We start from the raw sequence: 22,312 nt of genomic DNA on the forward strand, positions 1-22,312 counted from the left end.
GGGAGTGATGCGCGATAACGCGCTGCCAAAATGGCAACGGCCAGCTCGACCCCACTTTATGCTTCAAAACTGCTCCTCCGAATCCTATGGGTGACGTCACGGCAAAGATGTTCACAAGTCTTTCAGAGTCCAAGTCAAGTCTGGAGTCTTTTTTCACGAGTCCGAGTCTCAAGTCATTTTATGTCTTACAAAAAAAAATTGTAAGACATAAAAAAAAAAATCTATTTTTTTTTTATAGACAAAATATGACCTTTCTATCATCTGTTTTGTTTGTAATAAAAGTCCTAAGATGTAAGGGATACATCCAGCCTTACGTTATAATCCATTATAATGTAAAATAAAAAAACAATTTGTCCTGGCAACAAGACAAGTAGTAATTTTCAATACAGTCGCTGAGTGGACACAAGATGGCGCCAGTCACGTTTGTTACACAGCATTGTTATTGACGACAGACATTATCAGAAAATAATCAAACCGAACGTTTCTAGTTGTTTCTAGTCAATAGAAAACTGTACGCATGCAGATTGCGATACGTTAAAATATGCGCTTTAAGCAATAAATGGATTATTACATCTTTCTATCTCTCTCGTGTCTACATTAAGAGCGAGAAAAGCTGCGAAAAGATTGATGAAAGTAAAACGTAGTGCTAGGTTTAAAGGTTAGATTTTCTTCATGTTTTAACAGGCTGGCAATCCAAAAGTGCCACCCGGCTACACCACAGTAAAACAGCGAGCTGTGTGAGTTAAAGGAACACCTCACTTTTTTTGAAAATAGGCTCATTTTACAAGTCCCCTAGAGTTAAATAGTTGAGTTTTACCGTTTTTGAATCCATTCAGCCGATCTTTGTATCTGGCGGCAGCACTTTTAGCATAGCTTAGCATACATCATTGATTCTAAACAGTCCATTAGCATCTCATTCAAAAAATGACCAAAGACACTTTCAATATTTTTCCTATTTAAAACTTGACTCTTCTACAGTTACATCGTGTGCTAAGACAAACTGAAAATGAAAAGTTGCGATTTTCTACACCTATATGGCTAGGAACTACTTTATCATTCCTGCGTAATAGTCGCGGATCTTCGCGGCCGTACCATGGCTGCAGCAGCGCAATGATATTACAGCGCCTGAAAGTAGCCCCCAGCTAGGTAACTTTCAATGTGACTGGCACTAAGTTTGTGTAGTTGCAGAGAAAGTTTCAGGCTTGCAGCCGACAAATTGTGTTGTGGATTTACCTGTGTGATTAGCCATGGTTGTGTGTGTTGTAAAGGGCTGTGATAGTAAGTCGAAGGTGTAACTACCACCATGTTTCACAGAATACCAACGAATCATTGCGCCGCTGCAGCCATGGTACGGCCGCGAAGATCCGCGACTATTACGCAGGAATGAGAACGTAGTTCCTAGCCATATAGGTGTAGAAAATCGCTGTAGTAAACGTTGTTTTGTACGGGAAGAAGGAGGCGGGAACCGGCGGACATTCAAAATATTTAATCAAACATAAACACAAAATAAAAATGGCGGCGGCAGCCCCTCACGGCCGACTGCCGCCTACACACAAACACAAATAAACACAAAGTGAAAATAAAAAGCTGCAGCCCCTCACGGACGACTGCAGCGAACACAAAATAAAACATAACATAAAATCCAGGCCTGGTCCTCTCTCGTCCCTCACTGTCGTCACTCCTCCTTTATACTCCCTCACTCCTCCGCAAGGGCCGAGATCGCTGCGGCTCGCAGCTGGCGCTCATCCTCTCTGATGAGCGCCGCCTCGTCCCGCCCTCACGGTCCCTCGGCCTCGCTGCTCGCCACAATCGCAACTTTTCATTTTCAGTTTGTCTTAGCACACGATGTAACTGTAGAAGAGTCACGTTTTAAATAGGAAAAATATTGAAAGTGTCTTTGGTCATTTTTTGAATGAGATGCTAATGGACTGTTTAGAATCAATGATGTATGCTAAGCTATGCTAAAAGTGCTACCGCCAGATACAAAGATCGGCTGAATGGATTCAAAAACGGTAAAACTCAACTCTTTTACTCTAGGGGACTTGTAAAATGAGCCTATTTTCAAAAAAAGTGGAGTGTTCCATTAAGGCCCGGGTATACTTCGGCTGTCCGCATTCGAACACCGTCCGCATGATGTAATTTTTGCACACCCCGTCCACGCGCAGCCCAAATTTCGAGACCGTGCGGACAGTCCGTGTGCAACAGCACATGCGCCAGCAGTACAGAAGAGTCCACTAGGTGGCAATACGCACAGTATTGAGCACAGTGTTCAGCCATCGAAGAAGAGTGTGCAAAGACCGGTTTAAAAACAACACGCTTGAAAAAAAAGAGAGAATTTTTGATTCTTCAGTGTTTCTTCCAAACCATGTTGCAATGGTGGATGCACTACAGTTCTTCTCCGATCATGCCCAGCGAATGTCACTTTGATGACAGGACTCAGTGCTGCCCTCTGATGTCTGGTAGAGCATAGGAAAAAAATGTATTGCGCATGTGTCGAACGCGAACATCCGCACGTATCCGTGGTGTAGTATACTTTGAAAGACGTGCGGACAGGGCTGCGCGCGTAACGTGTCCAGGCGCGGAAAGTGAAGTATACCCCGGGTTTTAGTGTCACTAACCTCTGTGGACGCGATGTTTAAAGGTCCCGTTTTTCCTGATTTTTTGAAGCTTTGATTGTGCTTACAGTGTGCAATATAACGTGTTCATGTTTCGCGTGTAAAAAAATAGTATTTTTCACACAATTTACTTATCTGTATACCGCTGTTTTCACTGTCCTAAAAACGGCTCGAAGATTTCCTTATTCTATGAAGTCCCTCCATCAGAAATACGTAACGAGTTCTGATTGTGCCAGCGGTTCCCGTGTTGTGATTCGACAGCAGCTTAGCGCACGTTGCCCGGAAAGGTCAGGCCTCTTACCATAACGGGGAGATGCATGTGCTCAAAGTACAGCGTCCCTGGCCAAAGAAAGCTGATTTGACTCCGGGATGAAAATAACAGCGTCTGAACGACATGGCGACAAACACACTCTACAAACGCAACCATGAACGCAACACTTCCTCTTCTCAACGTGGGAGAGCAACAAGACCACGCCCCCTTTTTCGCGTACTCTTGTGGGCGGAGGTTAGTCATCAAACTGTTCTACTGACGTCATTAAAGCAGGAACTACAGGGATGTAGTCCAAACCAGCCGTTCGCTGTAGGCTTTGAAAGGGAACTTCTGTCAAATAAAATATCTCTCTTGGCATTGAACTTTGAGCTTTATAATTTTACAGGTATTATTTATGCTCTAACAGCAACATTACACACTAACTAAAGTTTGAAAAATGGGATCACGAAGAACAGGACCTTTAATAAAAGGACGTTCCTGCGTCTTGAATTGTTTTCCACACATTCTTTGCATCTAGCCGATCTGACACGGTAATAAATCCATATGTGAGAACTGGATGGATCCTGTCATGTTTCATAGGACTCTTATGACGCACGCAATACACAGACATCCGTAATGAAATTCTATAACAAGGGTCCGATCTACCACGTCACGTACTATGATTTTAAATTTACGATAGATAAGGATTAAAGACTTGAGTTGTTTTTCAAATTTCACAAATCTTTTTTGTTGAGTCGAAGTCTGAAGTAATTTCAGGTCGAGTCCCGAGTCAAGTCTGAAGTTGCATAAAATGCAGAGTCACTAACTCGTGTGCCCATCTCTCCGTCACGGACGCCACGTCCATATTTTTTTAAGTCTATGATTCTATCCGGTGTTTTCATTAAAATGTGCTATCTGGCAACCATGTGCGAGCTTGCTCTCTCTCTCTCTCTCTCTCTCTCTCTCTCTCTCTCTCTCTCTCTCTCTCTCTCTCTCTCTCTCTCTCTCTCTCTCTCTCTCTGATGATCTGAAAACACCAATAAACAAGTAAGCTACATTCCAGCGATCTCCATTTGAGATTTTCTGCTTAAAGTGTCATTCAGTCGGTCTGTGTTCGTTCACGACTCACGAGTCGCTTGTGCTGTTTGTGATTGTGTTTGCTGAATAACTGCACTTGTGTGAGCCAATCAGAGCAGAGCTCAACATTATTATTCATGACCCTTCCAAATAAGGCAAAAAAGGCCATTTCATTCTAGGGACAAATCCTAGGGTTGTAAATGGACATGTAAAACTATATCTGGAGTATTTTTGCCCTTACCAAAGCCACATACCTTCTATGTAGATTTCAGAGAACAATTTCAAATATTGTATCAGTGCGTTCTAGGGCACCTTTAAGTCGGAGTCATATGCAGCAGGGCAGGAATATTTACGCCATGTAGCTGGACGATAAAACAGGTAGGGATGCACCGAATCCATATTTTTGGGGTTCTGCCGAATACCGAATCCACTGGTTAAGATTCGGCCGAATCCGAAACCGAATACCGGATCCTGCTCCCATCCTCAATCCATTATCACAGTAAACACATTAACGGGGTAAACAACGTCCACAGCAGTGATGCTATTGACCATTTAACCGTTAACCAAAAGTAAGAACTTTGACCGATTAATACTACCAGTTAAACGGTTTAAATGTTTTTAACGCTTTTTTGTTTGTTTGTTTTTTGATGCATGGTTAAGAAAAATATGCTGTATAGCGTTATTTGTTCACTCACGGAGCGCGTCGACATGTGCAACCACAAACCAGATATATCTCGCAAAATGAAGCAATGGAAAAGCTTACTGTGTGGGACCATTTCGACAGAAAAATACAGCAGTAATACAAGCTCCTGACTGGTGGAATGCAAATAAAAGGCGCTTCCCGAGGCTGGCCACTCAAGCGAGGCGTTATCTCTGTATTCCCGGGACATCAGTGCCATCTGAAGCCTTGTTTAAGGCTTTTAATAGTGTGCTTTTGGTCAAGTTTACTAAAGTAAACATTGTTGCGTATAATTATAATTATAATTCTCGCCGCTGTTTCCTGATGGTTTATAGAAAAATTACCCCGAGTCGTCCTCTGTCGTTTCAAAGAACAACACAACGGAGAGCGCAGGAGACGGCACGCGCACTAGGGTGACCACCCGTCCCGCTTTGCGTTGTACCGCACAGCATTTTCACCCCTTGTCCCACACGTCGCATATTGACAAAATGTCCCGCATTTTCATCAGTCTGTTGGTTTTTAATTATCATAAGAAGACATGCATGCGTTCTTTTGCCTTTTTAAGAAAGCATTTAATTTATTCTTTTTGCGGCATCGTTTTTCACCTAGACATATTTAACCACAGCGCTTCGTCAGAAGTACATCCCGCCTTTCACAAATACAACAACAGCCGTTTTTAAAATCCTATCCAATGGTTGAAAAGAAAGGAGTAAACACAGTCACTAGTAGGTTCTGATGGCTGTCAATCAAAATGTGGAGCGGATTTGTTCCATGTAGAAAACGAATGGATAATTCGGTAAATTGGTTATATTCTTAATATATAATATAATATAATATATAAGACTGTCAATGAACTAATTTCATGTTGCTTTATATTTTATTTGTTCATTATTGGACTTGGTCAGATCTGATGCCTGCTGCCTTTGGGCTCAGTGTTGAATTTAAATGACATGTACAATGTTACATTGATGTAATGGTGTTTTCTGGAAGGGACTAAAGAACAAAGTATTTTTATCATCTGAAAGGCAGAATACATATGTTTTTATTAAGTTAGATAGACATTGTGTAACAGTTTCAGGTTATGTTTTAGTGTCGGTAACATGTCCCACATTGTCCCACGCAAACTTAGTAATTGTCCCACATTTGGTTTGTTTGATGGTGGTCACCCTAACGCGCACTGTCAGCCAAGGCTCGCGCGCTGCGGAGACAGAAGGATTGTGGGTGTTTTCTGCCGCGGGTTTAACTGTCAACAGGCTGTGCTCCAGACTAACCCACATCACTTAGACATGTTACTTAAAAAACAAACGAACAAACAAAAAACATACAAGGTTATGGATTGAGGTAGCCTAGGCCTTCTATTTTTATTTGACAAAAAAAAAAAACGATTCCGGTTCTTCAAAGCTTACGGATTCAGTATATTTTCGTTTTGTCATCTTAATTTGGTAATTATTTAAGTGAAAAATATTTAGTGTAGGTCTATGTATTTTATTCTTTTTATTTATATTATATCTGATCTAGGCTATATGCGGCTGTTTGCACGGTAAAATAAAATACATTTTGGCTGCTGTCTGTAGATTTCTTCATGCACAACTCGTATTCTCTCGGATGTTTCATACGCAAATGTTTTAATAGCGGCTGTTGTTTAGGGTCCTTGTCATCACGAGACAAATTGGCATTGCAAATTGAACATGAAGCTCGACTTGAATCGCCTTCTTTTGACTTAAAGTATCTACTGCCACGTTTTCTGTTCAGGAGTTTCAGTTTCAACGGCGGCGTCATTGCGTTCGACCAGCGGGGCGCGCATAGTGCAAGCCTTGGGTTCGATTCGGTGAAAAAAAATTCTGAGGTTCGGCAGAAACCGAACCCCGTCAAAAAGCCCAATATTCAGCCGAATCCGAACCCGAGTCCTGGATTCGGTGCATCCCTAAAAATGGGTTAAACTTGATGAATGCACACCTGAGTTACAAACCAATTCTCTGTGTTAACTTCTACCGGCAGCGCCAATTAATATGTATTCATTGCGTACGTCATCCGTGCTGCATAGCACAGGGAATCAAGCCAAAGAACAGATGGAAAATGTCTCTGTGAATCTTAAGTTTCGCCCCGTAATGATGTGAAAGCTGGGAAATATGTCACAGGAGCAGGAAAACAATGCTTTTCTCATATGAAATTCTTTATGCATGTTCTGTTCCAAGCGAAGCTCCATATAAAATGCACGGTGCGTTTGTCTCGCTATTTATATATTATGCATGCCTAGCCGTCGCAGGGATGTTTCTTGACGCGTGTGCCCACCTTGTTAGATAATGTAGCTTTGAGTCAATCTGATGTGTTTCTGATGTCTCTACGTGCATTGTGCTTCAGCCGTCTTTTAGGAGATAGTCTGTCATCATGACATTTTTCCTTAATTGTTTTGCATTGTTAAACAGAATAATTCTCCGCAGCTGAAGGCTGCATTGTGGCCCGTCTGTCAGGTGTGTTTACCCGAGATAAAGGCTCGGATCAAAGGGAGATGCGCAGGGGCTGACGCGCTGACAGTATGTTGCTCGGGGAGTTTGCTCAGTAGTTTCCATGTAAGTTTGAATTAATAATCGGTGTAGCCACTCATCAGATAGTTCAGCATTAGTCATTGAGTCACAGAGCTCTGGCACCTTTCAGACGCGCGGGGGTTCGGACGTATCGTCGCATTTAACAAGTTCAGTCTCCACAGAAGCATGAGACAGCTGCAGTGACATGCAGTTAATGCTGTGTCTGCTCCTCTGTGCTTCAGTGCGGCTCTTACTGTCTAACACCTCCGGGTTTTTATGTGAGATCTCCATAATGCGCTGTATCTCACGAAACCAGCCCGTGGTATTACTTTTTGGACATTGCACTGCCGTGGTAATACCATGGTATTTGTGAAGTAGGGGAGAGCGGGACACAACCTAACGCGGGGTTAGTTGTGACACGCTTGGTTTAAAACTTTCCACACATGTCAGCATGAAGAAACTTAGTGTATACTAGTGGCCATATCAACATTATTTTGAGAAAATATTTTAAAATCTTTGGAAGATACCCCTGAACATTTATTTAACCACAGCAAAAGTACATTTACAAATCTGATATTATTGTAATCTTATATGTGTTATTTTAACAGTTGAGGTCGTTCTTTAATGCTGACCTAACAGCAGAAGACACGAGCCGGGTTAAATCCCAGTTGTGCAGGCGGGGCATGTTGTCACACTGCGTTACAATGAGCCCCTATTGGAACTACACTATTATATTCCATACTTTTATGAATTCTATTGAGAAACCATGAGAAGGTGAATAATGACTGATAATCAATGTTCAGAAATGATTCATTATTATTATTATGTTTTGAACTATATGCTGTCAAGCTATGTTTTACAGTTTGTTGTCAAACTCTAATTGTATTATTATTATTATAAGATTCGTGTTTATTTTATGTATTGTTGTTGTTGTTGTTGTTTTCATTAGTATATTAGTATAATATATTTTTAGTGTATTATAGTATTATTATTATATTCATCTTTTGTTTTTATTGTTTTTAATGATTTTTACATTTATTTGTCTGTTTATTTTTAGAATTTTATTTTAAATAGTAATATTGTTATGTATTATTATTATTTTGTTTAATCATCTGTTTTTATTTAAATTATTTGTTTGCATTTATTTGTTGTTTTGTTTATTTTCATTCTGTATTTATTAATATTCTATTTTATGTATCATTATTTTATTTATTCATCTGTTGTTTTTATTTAAATTATTTGTCTACATGTATTATTTGTTTTGTTTATTTTCATTCTATATTCATATTCTATGTTATTATTTTATTATAATTTTTATATTATTATAAATTATTATATTAATCTATTTTTATTCACTGACATTTATTTGTCTGTTTATTTTTATATTTTGTTTTTGTTTTAAATGTAATATATTTATGTATTATTATTATTATTTTATGTATTCTGTTGTTTTTATTTAAATTACTTATTTACATTTATTTGTTGGCTTGTTTATTTTCATTATTCTATATTTATTCATATTCATATTTTTTATATATTATTGTTATCTGATCTCTGATTTCTGATTTTATTTTATTTTCTTACATTTATTTTTCTGTTTATTTGTAAATGTTTTGTTTCTTTTTGTTTTTTGTTTCGTTTGTTTTAAATGTTAATATTTATTTAATGATTTGTTTATTTATTTTATCATTATTCTTATTTATTTTTAAATGATTTTTGTTTCATTTATATATTTATTGTGTTCGTTATTATTTTATTTATTGATCTGTTGTTTTTATTTAAATAATTTGGTATGCGTTGTTTTGTTTATTTTCATTATTCTATATTTTAACATCAATTTATTTTGTACATTTATTAGCATTTTATCATTTTTATTTATTTTTATTTCATTTATTATTATTATTAATGAATATGTTGTAGTGGAGGAAAAAATGTCAACAAGTGTGCAGCATACCTGTGAACTCTTCGATACCATGTACAAAAAGCATCCCAAGTTGCACCTCATGTGCATGACATGAATGTTGAAGGTGTAAGAATCCCCTTTTATTTGCATTTAGAGTGCTGCTGATTGCATCAAGTGGCTTGTCAGAATCGATATGAAAAGATGGAGATGCAGTCATTGAGGGAAGTCTCTGAAGAGCTCATCACTCGTTCTGTTTGACCAATTATTGGACACAGAAACCTTTCTGAACACGTGCTATTGGCCGAAGACACCTCCAGCCCGCCGAATCAATGCACAACCATGAGCTGTACACTCACACATTGCTAATCATTGTGTAGAACAATGAATGAATTGGCTCACATGCAGAGAAAAAGAGGCCAATGTGAAAACAGATGCTCTCACACATACACAATCTGCTTGTTTTATAAATGCACATTCACAACCCCTGGCTCACATTTTTAATGACAACATAAACATGTCGGCATGAAACAGCTTGCAACCCATTTTAATAGCATAATCAGATGCGTTTCTGAATAAAAACGGATATTCAATGAGGACAAAAAAGTGTTAGCGGTCCGAAAGTGATCGAGAATGTCTGTTTTGATTTCATGTTAACTTCAGTGTTCATGAATCGATCGTTCCTTTGTTGTTTTCATCTCTTGAATTCAACTCTTCTTTGTGTGAAATGGTTTAATAGTCCCTCAGCAGCTGTTGGGAGAGAAATGAGGGGAGCGTTCGGTTGTCACTGCGTTACTGCGTCCTCAGATAAGTCTGAATATAAAAGTGATATTAAATGTTACGAGGAGGCTTTATCACATCGCGGGCCACGTGTGTGATGAATTAGCATCATTAGCGCTGCTCTCCTGGCGTCATTTAGACTTCTATAGACTTTCTGGAACTGGGAAGCAAATTGTAAAACCAGAGTGGAGATGAGCGTGGCCTTCACATCTGTCAGGACGTTACGGGTTCCCATCAATCAAAAACGGCTCGCTGGCATCCTGCGTTCATTACCATCTCCATAATAAACTTGAAGAGGTTCTCAGGGAAAAGTGTATTCATTTGAAGACCCATTTCAATTCGATTTGTTTTCATTGCTCAGGTGACGCTCTTTCATAGCGCAGATTTGTTTTTCATAGTTGGCATGCCAGATGTTTCTCCTAAAGCTCCTTACAGAGATATCAAACTAAAATGAAACATGCAGAATGAGAAAGTGGACATGCAGTGAGCATGTAGATATAAGATGAATGCGGAGAGCAGCTCAGGTCGATGATTGAGTTCATATTGAGATTTCTGACTTTTGATTGCAGACAGTTTGGGAAACTCTAAAAGAGACACACGTGAGATTCTTTTTCCTCAGTATAAACACTTGAGAAGCAGCTAAATCTTGTTCTCTATGTAGGGTGTGTTCACACTTGGCATGTTTGGTTGGATTAAATGAACCCTGGTGTGATTGCTCTGTTAGTGAGGTTTATTTGAATACGTGTGAACGCTGCCATCTGAACCCTGGTGAGCATCAAACAAGCGGACTGAGACTGCTGAAAAGATGGGTCTCGGCCCGCTTCCAAACGAACGGTTCGAATGAAATATGACCACAACACAGACCAAAGATATGTAAACCAAAAATGGGACAAGATGCGACCCTAAAAAGGACAAAGTGCTCAAGCATACCTGTTTTTTCTCGTCATAGTTGCCAGGTTGCCCATCACAGTTCGGCACAAGTAGTGGTAGACCGATATTGTTTTTTGATGGCCGAAGCCAATATCTTAGATAGCAGGGTGACCGGTGGCCAATATATACTATATTGCCAAAAGTTTTGGGACGTCTGCCTTTACACGCACATGAACTTTAATGACATCCCATTCTTAATCCGTAGGGTTTAATATGGAGTTGGGCCAGCCTTTGCAGCTGTAACAAATTCAACTCTTCTGGGAAGGCTTTCCACAAGGTTTAGGAGTGTGTTTATGCAGTCAGGCAAGTCCCGTTCTTCTGGCAACCGCCAAACACAGACTCGTCCATCGGATTGCCAGACAGAGAAGCGTGATTGGTCACTCCAGAGAACACGTCTCCACTGCTCTAGAGTCCAGTGGCGGCGTGCTTTACACCACTGCATTCCACGCTTTGGTGATGTAAGGCTTGGATGAGCTGCTCGGCCATGAAAACCCATTCCATGAAGCTCTCTAGGCACTGTTCTTGAGCGAATCTGAACGCCACATGAAGTTTGGAGGTCTGTAGCTATTGACTCTGCAGAAAGTTGGCGACTTCTGCAGACTGTGACCCTCAGCATGCGCTGACCCCGCTCTGTGATTTTACGTGGTCTACCACTTCGTGGCTGAGTTGCTGTTGTTCCCAATTGCTTCCACTTTGTTATAACACCACTAACAGTTGACTCAGTTTATTTAGTAGTGAGGAAATTTCTTGAATGGACTTATTGCACAGGTGGCAACCTATCACGGTACCACGCTTGAGTTCACTGAGCTCCTGAGAGCGACCCATTCTTTCACAAATGTTTGTAGAAGCGTCTGCACGCCTAGTGCTTGACTTTATACACCTGTGGCCATGAAGTGATTGGAACACCTGAATTCAATGATTTGGAGGGGTGTCCCAATACTTTTGGCAATATAGTGTATGTATATGTTTTTAATGTATACAGTGAAGAATATGCAGTGTTATTTTATATTTGTTTACTCTATTTCTGTTCATGAAAACTGTTAAACCTACCCAAAAAGCACCGTTTATTTCATGTATCTTTGTTCTCTTGTATGTTGACCTGCTGAATGTTAAATGGATCCAACCCATGTTCATTAGAAATTATTTGATGATGCAGCAATAAACTAGCTAGTAACTTAATGCATGTTTTTTTTTTTTAACTTAGCTGATTATAACATGATCAAAACACTATCTATTTTAATGAAAAAAGAGAGCTAGTGACGAATACCGGTATCGGCCAATAATTGTTTGTTAAAATCGGTATCGCATCGGCACCGAAAAATCCAATCGGTGCATCCCTAGTTTTCCCGGTGCTTCCCATACTTTTATTTTCCTCCTTTTCCTCGGTTTTGGCATCTAACATACTTGGATAACAGCTGGAATGTGAAAAACTATTGTGCTGTGTGTAATGTTGTGGTTAAAAACAAAATATAACAGTTATTGTGCTTTTATGTCAAAAGCCCCATTTCCACCTAAATTACCTGGAACAATTTGCACCAGGAACTTTTTTTACAGGAACCTTTTCCCCCCCAGACCTGCTACTGTCTGCGTTTCCACTGCGGTCTAAAGTACCGTGAAGATTAGGCAAAGAAAGAGAAAGAGCAAGACTGAACGCAGAATGAACCTCGCAAGACTTTTAAAAATACCGGTTAAAAATAAAATGCTGCGTTAGCTCAACCAATCAGCATGTTCAGTACCCAAGTCCCACCCCCGAAAGTTCCTGAACTTTGAAAAAGTACTACCTCGCGAGCAGGGCCTTTTGGAGGGAAAAATATTTACCCGGAACTTCCTTTAGACCCCGGTTCCTGCGGTCGAAACACACCGAGTACCAGCCCAAAGTTCCTAGTTCCTGGGGAAAGTTCCTGCGGTGGAAATGCGGCTATAGAAGACATTCAGGAACATACATTCACAACCCATTCTCGTCAAAATCTGAAGCATGGTCAAGTGCTTTTCGCGGCACAATGAAGACACTAAAGGCACCTCTAGGCGTCACTATATCGACACACAGGGTACTCCATTGTTTTCAGTTGTTTGCCCAATGCGTCAGATCAAGACGCGTTTAATTCTTTGCATTTGTAAAAGCAGACATGATTTTATGAATATTTATAGGCTCCTTTTATATTTTGCCGCAACTAACCCCACTCCTACCCCAAACCTACCCACTTCTCAACAATATAAAACACATAACAGGCAAATACGAGTACAGTCACAGGTGTTTATTGAAAAAACTGACCAAAAACAGTATAAAAGTACTAACTGTTGCATTCCAAGTCTTCTGAAGTCACACGATGTCTTCATGTAAAGAACAGAGTTGATCTTAATGTTTTAATCGTTTAGATGATGATCCCGCCGCTCCGTGAACACACTCAGTCATATCTCATTCAAAAGATACACCGACTCTTTAGCATGACGCAATCGGTCACGAGATACACGAGAGCCAATGACATTTCACTATGAAATCTGACATAACGTTTCTTCGGGGCAATTTTAGAAATTTGAATGTGTGCATGATCGTCGGCGGATGGAGACGCTGATCGCTTTTGGGAATTTTCTTCACACAAATCAATCGCTTGGCCTCGGAACACTTGGAATATTTGTTCTTTTGGAATAAATTGTGCATGTAGTCGTGTTAAATCCTGTGTTTTATATCATATACCACACAAATGGGTAGGTTTCGGGATGGATGGGGTTGGGTTACATGTTCAAATGTGTCTAAATAGTGTAAATAAATGTAAATTAAATTATGCTGGCTGATTAAATTGAGAATCACACTCCAATATGTCATAATGGCAAAATCATAACCCAATATATAATTTCATCATGACGATAAAGTTCACATGCCCAACGCGTCTGTGTATGACTCACTGAAATCAATAAAGCACGTTGCGCATCGATATAGTGACGCCTAGGGGTGCCTTTAGCGTCTTTATTGTGACGCGGAACCATGACCATGCTTCAGATTTTGACGCCTTGGGGGTTAAAAACGGGTTGACATCCACCACCATTCAAAAGTTTACAGTGTTTTTCATTTATTTGATCAAAAATACAGTAAAACAGCAATATTGTGAAATATTATTACAACTTATATTATATATTGTAAAGTGTAATTTATTCCTGTGATCTATTCCTGTGATCAAAGCTGAATTTTCAGCATCATTACTCCAGTCTTCAGTGTCACATGATCCTTCAGAAATCATTCTAATATGCTCATTAGCTGCTCAAGAAACATTTCTTATTTATTTAAAAACATATGCGATATTGTCAAATCATTAGTGATCTCTTTCAAGTGTTAAGGCAACGTGAGCTTCTTTCTGTAGACCAGGTTTGTTTGAAGTCAGCTAGTCGACCATTACTACCTCCCCTCGCAATTTGATTTGAGCGTGACTGAACCAAAAGCCTCCATACTGCGACAGAGTCTTCTCCGCCGTCAGCGGCCGCAGGATGGGCGGCAGGGGCGACTGTATTGATCAGTGGCTGAAACTGTCTCCAATTCTGTTTGACTCACTGAATACACAGAAAAGAACAAAACCGCTTGTGGCCCAGAAGGACGTGTTTTAGGAAAAAATGACAAAATCGCAACTGCGACAAGCCGTCACAGGGCCCAGAGCTTTCACTGTTTGAGAAACCGTATGGCCCGCTCAGATATGGAAATAAGATGCTGTTTTTCTACGGTATGACTGAGACTCAGAATGATGTATTAGAGAGAAAATGATTGCTGCAATCCTGCTTGGGCATCAACTCAAGCCTATTGACTGTTCCTGTGTTTTAAACCCTAGACTAACACACTATATAGATCTTCAGAAGCTGATTATACAAACCAGGACAGGGACAATTATGTCACGACATATATATTATTCAATACACACTCTGGGAACAACTATTACCGTAAAAGTAATAGGGAGTGTTATTGTATTCCGGTGGGAATGCAAACAAGACTACGGTTATGTGCGGTTTGTAACATAAAACTAGAGGAATAATGTACAATATTCACACACACATACACCACTTTCTCTTTAAAAAAAAAAGAAATATGGCTCTCACACATATAAATTATAATGCACTATAAAAATGCATGTTTTATATAAATCAGGTTGCCCGACTGAGTGTTTCATATGGAGAAAAATGGGTCAGCTTTGGGGAAAGGGCTTTTTTTTCTGTAGGTAAAAGCATTTTAAAGAGTCTTCAATTTCTTATGAACTTGAATAATAACCGTAAAGCTGGATGGGCTTTGAAAAACATCTTCAAGTGCCCCAATTTCAGAGCACTAATGTGGGGAGATAAATTTGCAGCGTTGCTGGGGAATGTCAGCGCATGTGAGGGTCCTGATATTTACAAACTGTCTCACTGCCGCTAAAGTCAAAATTTAACTCAATTTACTTATTTAATGCATGTTCCAGATCTTGTTTTGACTGATATATTAGTGCATGTTATTTATAAAAAAGAATAACTAAGGCTGTCAAACGATTAATCACGATTAATCACATCGAAAATAAAAGTTTGTGTTTACGTAATATGTGTGTACTGAGTATAATTCCTATGTATATTTGAATACACACACATACATGTATTTTTAATACATAATAATTATACACAGTACACACACATATATTACACAAACACAAATTCTTATTTTGGATGCGACCTGAAAATAGTCCCCAGCGCTCTCTGTGCAAGCAGGTTGTCACGTTGGTTATGTTGACGGAAGTTGGCCTATTTTCAGGTGCTGTGTAATATCACTGCGCCACTGCACCCATGGTACGGCACAAAGTTCCTTGATCATTACACAGGAATGAGAGTATAGTTCCTAGCCATATCAGTCTAGAAAATCGCAACTTTTCATTTTCCGTTGGTCTTAGTACACGATGTAACTATACACATCACAACATGTAAATAGGAAAATGTTGGCGTTATTTTGTCACTTATTGAGCAGTAGGCTAGCTGGAGCCATTTACCTCCAGTCTTTGTGCTAAGCTAGGCTAGCGGTGGGTGCGTCAGACAAAGTTATGGCACGGAGATGAGAATGGTATGTATGGACTTATCTAACTCTGGGGGATACGGTGAATAAGCTAAAGTCCCAAAACGTCAGCGTGTTCCTTTAAATAATGGCACAAACACCAGAAAATTGACTAGCGCAAACCTTAGTAAATCAACTTGTATGATTCATTTAAATACTCTCCTCCCATACATTTTTTTGCATCTGAAAGTGAAACTCCTAGGCCCCTAGTCTTCATCAAACTCTCTGAAACAAACTTTCTTTTCAGCTGACGTCCTCACTCCCATTTTATTATATTGAGACTGTTCTCACATCCAATCAATTCAGTTTTTTCTTGAATAATATAATGTTTTACTCAGAAATATGTCACATTATGGAAGTAAATGGGTTGGTTAATGTTTACTTTTAAATATAGGGTTTTAAGCATCAAGTATAAAGTATAACTTTATCATGTAAAAGTAATTGTGTTTTATTTTCCCCCTTTTCATCTTCTTTTACCTTTTTTGTATCACTTGGATAACTACATTTATTGTATAATGTATTTTTAATCAGTAAAATTGAATAACTGTCAAAGCAGCTGGAATATGAAAAGCTAATGTGTTGAAAAGTTAATTTGTGCTGTAACAATGTTCACAAAGTGCTTTTACATCAAATAAGACATTCAAGAACGGAGATTTTTGTCAAATATGTTTTAATGTTATCATTATTCATTTATTTGATCAAAAAGCATTACAGTTTTCTGTTGTAATGTATAGTAAAATGTAAAGCTGAATTTTCAGTGTCACATGATCCTTCAGAAATCCCTCTAATATGAAACATTTCTGATTACTATCAATGTTGAAAACAGTTGTGCTGCTTAATGTTTTCGTGGAAATTGCAGGATTACTCGACGAATAGAAAATTCAAAAGAACAGTATTTATTTGATATACAAATCTTTTGCAACATTATAAATGTCTTGACTACCACTTTTGATCCATTTAATGCGTCCTTGCTGAATAAAAGTATTAATTCCTTTTAAAAAAAAAATTCGTACTGACCCCAAACTTTTGTACAGAAGTGTATGTAAACTCTGTATTTTGATGTGTGTCTGTAGAGAGCTGTGATTCTCCGCTGGTGTCCGGTCTGCCTCAGTCGGCCTTCACGAGTTCATCGGAGCTGTCGAGCAGCCATGGGCCGGGCTACGCCAAACTCAACCGCAGAGATGGTAATTAAACACCTTTAATCATTATTCACATGATTAGGTTTTGTGAAACTCGCCACCATAGGGCGGGACAGTTGTTGATGGTTGCCAGGGTGTTGCTAATGCTATGTGGCTGTTAGCGAGTTTCGATTGGTTCTTAACCTGCTGATATGTGGTTTCCAGGGTTTTCTGCTTTTTGAATGGGAGGCACATCCGGTTTGGGGAACTTCCACTCAAAAAGACTGAAATGAATCATTTCAAATGATAAGGGAGTGCTACAAATAATCCTTATCCGTCAGTTTGACTGAGTCAGCTGTCAATTTTCCTTCATGTTTCATTTTCAGACAGCAGAAGAATAACATAACGCTTGGCATTTTTAATGTGACGTGGTATCACAAGATTATCTGTGGCAAGAGTCGCTGCATTCTTTCCCTCCTAATTATTTTCTTTTGTCTTCTCATTCCACTGTAAGAATATGAAAAAAGACAACATATACTCACTTGTTGTCTTGATTTAATTTCCGATATATCCCATGAATAATTCACTGGAATGCACTGAGAATCTCTCATTTTCCTCTACAAATCCTCACGTCTCTTTTCAGGTTTGTTTTCACACGGATGCTTTAAAAATTAATTGTCTTCCCTTTTCACTTCTAATCCCTATTAGCAGTGTTTACTGGCAAAGCAGGTAAATACAATGTATTATCTGTCAAAATGTTATAATACAGACATACACTGCCTGGATTTAAATAGGCAAATGCTCAAGAGTCTATGATTGTAATATCATTATTGCAGTGATTATGTTTCTAGCATGTTATATGTTTGGTAACAGTTCTTTTAACCCTAAATGATGGAGTGTGTATAGCTTTTCATTTCTTAATCAGCCATGTACTGTAGGAAGACACATCATGGCAAGATCTTGACCAAAAATTGGATAGAATAACATCACAATCTTTATTGCATCAAGATGGAATAGTCAGGAACTCACCGCGCCTTCAAATGAGTCTAAATGAGGGGCGTAGACAATATATTCCAAATAGAAGAGCACTTCAAAGAGTCCGCACACTCTACCAAGAAAAAATCATTGGATGCGAGATCAAATCAATGCTTTTACTGAGAGAAAAAAGGCAAACGTTTCAGTCACATGTGACCTTTTTCAATGCCAAGTTTACAATAGGCTTGTTCGACTTCATACAGCGCCACACAGACCGATCGACGGCTGACTTGAAGCAATGCACTCCGGTTCAAAATGTTGTCCCACTTGAGACAGCGGTGACGCCACGTGACTGTGACGGATGCCATCAAAGCTGCGAGAGCGATTCGAGAGCAGCCGGCTGGGGCATTCTGTGCAGCTTCTCCAGAGCGGTTGCACAAGCTCTGATGACGACACAGCTGTTCCACGATTGGCCGGATTCACCGCAAGACAACAATGCGTTTATCTAATCTGGTTTTTATATCAGTAAAAACCTCTTTCATGTATTTGTGATGTTGTTTTGTGTTTATCAAAATAAAACCGATTTAAAAAAGACGTAGACCCCACTTTATTGATAGTGTAGGCTTATGTTAAACTTTATTCTTGTACAAACACACGCTGTATTAAGCAGTAGGCTACATAAAGTATTGAATGAAAATGTCTCTGAATATTGCATTTATTTCACTTAATCTGTGATAAAGTAAGCAAACACAGTCACTATACTATATATATATATATATATATATATATATATATATATATATATATATATATATATATATATATATATATATATATATATATATATATATATATATATAGTGTATATATCTTAATATTGTGTTGGTCCCCCTTTTGCTGCCAAAACAGCCCTGATCGGTCGAGGCATGGACTCCACTAGACCCCTGAAGGTGTGCTGTGGTATCTGGCACCAAGGTGTTAGCAGCAGATCCTTTAAGTCCTGTAATTTGTGAGGTGGGGCCTCCATAGATCGGACTTGTTTGTTCAGCACATCCCACAGATGCTCGATTGGATTGAGATCTGGGGAATTTGGAGGCCAAGTCAACACCTCAAACTCATTGTCGTGCTCCTCAAACCATTCCTGAACCATTTTTGTTTTGTGGCGGCACATTATCTGCTGAAAGAGCCACAGCCACCAGGGGAAACCATTTCCATGAAAGGGTGTACATGGTCTGCAACAATGCTTAGGTAGGTGGTACGTGTCAAAGTAACATCCACATGGATGGCAGGACCCAATGTTTCCCAGCAGAACATTGCCCAAAGCATCACTGCCTCCGCCGGCTTGCCTTCTTCCCATAGTGCACCTGGTGCCATGGGTTCCCACGCACCCGGCCATACACGTGATGTAAAAGAAAACGTGATTCATCAGACTAGACCACCTTCTTCCATTGCTCCGGGGTCCAGTTCTGATGCTCACGTGCCACTGTTGGCACTTTCGGCGGTGGACAGGGGTCAGCATGGGCACCCTGACTGGTCTGCGGCTATGCCGCCCCATACACAACAAACTGTGATGCACTGTGTATTCTGACACCTTTCTATCAGAACCAGCATTAACTTCTTGAGCAATTTGACCTCCAGTAGCTCGTCTGTTTGATCGGACCACACGGGCCAGCCTTTGCTCCACCTGTGCATCAATGAGCCTTGGCCGCCCATGACCCTGTTGCCGGTTCACCACTGTTCCTTCCTTGGAGCACTTTTGATAGAGACTGACCACTGCAGACCGGGAACACCCCACAAAAGTCAGTCAAGAATCAGTGTTATTCACTTCACCGGTCATAATGTTATGCTTGATTGTGTATATATACAGTATAAACTCAACTTTCAAAATCAAATTCAACTTGGAGGTTATTATGGCCCAAAACTGCCCATTTAAGCATGCAAAGCCTCATGGGTCATGCAACATTTGATGACCGTGAGCATCTGGTGTCATTTGTGGAACCTCATCAGGTTCGGTAAGATTCAGCGGTTTATCGCATTAGTTGCGCTTGAATTGTGGCGTTCGGTTTGTTTGTGAATGCGACCGACAGGTGACCACATTACAGACGAGTTCAAAGAACGTCCTGCCTGGCATTTCAAGAGGTAATAGATAGACTTAAAGAATCATTTTAGCCGATTACATGCCACTGCAGCGCTGCGTTAAGTGCAAACACACTTCCCCCAGAAGCTGACAACATTAAAGACTGGAGTAGGAGGAAGTGTAATTGTTGTACCTCATGGAAAATAGCCTTCAAAGGCGTGCGCTTTGATTTTATGCACACACACACATTCGCAAACAAACAAACACACTCAGTGTAGGAGGCTCTCAGAGCAGCACCCTTCAAAGCCTGCAGCATTCGGTCTGATGTTTCTACTTAAAGGCCGCAGAGAAAAAAGCGGAGGCTGCAGTCACCTCATCCGCTCACCTGCCCGCCAGAGACTGACATCAAACTCAACACGCTCAGAATGAAACCCAACTGAAGATGCTGGACTCTGTGGGCTTTGTGAGAGAGATGGGCTTCTGTTTGGAGGGTTTTTTAGGGCCCTTTCACACCTACTGGTCCGGATTTTCAGACTTTTCAGTTTGATCCGAATCAAAATGACAGGTGTGAATCCTCTCCCGGACCATGGCACGGACCAAACAGACAAAATTTGGTCAGACGAAAAGAGGTAGTCTCGGTCCGGATCAAACTGAACAAAGGGTTGGTTCGTTTCTAGAGTGAAAGCATTTTCTGTATGGTTCGGACTTTCAGACCATTTACAGGAAGTTTAAATATTATAATGTTATTTTTAAATGTAATCTAGTCTATATTGATTATGAAAAGTGCAAAGATGCGCAATATGTCAGAAGACAGAAGGTCAGAAATGATTTTGACCACTTCATTAAGTTTTGTTTTGTAGAAAGCATTTCTTTAAAGTGAATTATGTTTTGTAGAAATTGTATCTTAACTTTAATCAATGTTTCATCAGCCAGTCGCCTGGATTTAATAAATAAGAAGCAAATAGTCTCTAGCAGACAATAATCGACACTCTTGAACATGTCTGATAAATAAACCGAAACTCAGCAGGCTACTTGCCTAACAGACATGAGAAATATGTGTATAGAAAGCTTGAAATGTCCACTTTTAACAATTCGAAATGAAAAGAAATAGTCAAGCAATGCGCACTGTTCAAAAGTGGCAACGATATGCAATTGTTCATTCATTCTGGTCAAAGTTTCCCGCCAACCCAATCAATGTCAAGATGCCGCCCACATAGATGATGACGACAGGACTCAAGTATGTCATGTAAAGTTCTTTAGTGCGCTCGCATAATTGCAACGTGACACCAAACCAAAACTAAACGAATGTATAAAATGTATCAAAACATGAACTTCGGTTCAGACCTTGGTGCGGACTTGGTGTGAAAACGCCCTTAATGTCTTTGATTCTTAATGAACTTTTTCAATCAGTTTTGGTTGTTTCTCTCATGTTTCATTTGAGGGCGGGGCGATATATAATCTTATTTTACGACAGGAGAAATTGTATTTCACGATAACGATATATCATGATATGCACGGCTGTTCAAAAGTGTTGGGATCAGTAAGTTCACAATGTTCTAAAATATTTGCATGTCAAGAAATGCTGTCGTTTTGAACTTTCTATTCATCTAAGAATCCTGAAAAAAAGTATCAGTTTCCACAAAAACACGAAGCATAACTGTTTTCAACATTGATAATAATCAGAAATGTTTCTCGAGCATCAAATCATCATATTAGAATGATTTCTGACTGGAGCAATGATGCTAAAAATCATAAAATACTCTATATACTTTAATTAACTATACTGAATTTAACTATACTCAAATTACAAATTGCAACATCTTACCGACCCCAAATGTTAAAGAATGGTTGTGTATTATTATTTTTTGTTATTTAATTTTTCTTATTAAAAATACGAACATAGAAATAAATCATAAGGATCGATACAATTACAGGATATTATACAAATAATGGTACAGTAGGTTTAGTTAAAGGTGAGGTAAGTGGTATTTCAAAACTGCTTTAGAAAAGTGTCTCGGGCCGAGTACCAAAACAAACACATAGCCAATCAGCAGTTAGGGGCGTGTCCACTAATGACGGGGAGAAGAGAGCGCTCAGTGCACGTCATTGTTCAAAAGACACGACACAGGACGGACATTAGCCGAGCGACGACAGATGTTCATGAGAACTGTTTGTGTTTTTGGGATGTAAGGAATGACTTTTTCACTGAACATTTGACCTGGATTACCATAGTAACACAGATTGCTTTCACTTATTGATGACATCATACCCTCGGCCGGCTGGCACAGCAGATTCCGCCATAGTCGTTGCCTGGGTTACGTATGTGTGGGGCG

General features: G+C 39.5%; 1 protein-coding gene across 1 annotated transcript in view; it reads left to right on the plus strand.

Annotated features, from left to right (window-relative positions):
• Positions 1–22,312, plus strand: part of cntnap3 (contactin associated protein family member 3) — a 269,897-nt gene that overhangs the window by 35,016 nt on the left and 212,569 nt on the right. The window contains exon 2 of the mRNA XM_079805074.1: positions 16,883–16,993. Coding sequence (XP_079661200.1) covers positions 16,883–16,993 — 111 coding nt within the window. The remainder of the gene's footprint in view (positions 1–16,882; positions 16,994–22,312) is intronic.

Source organism: Gobio gobio (genome assembly GCF_949357685.1).
Source record: "Gobio gobio genome assembly, chromosome: 22".
NCBI classification, from domain to species: Eukaryota; Metazoa; Chordata; class Actinopteri; order Cypriniformes; family Gobionidae; genus Gobio; species Gobio gobio.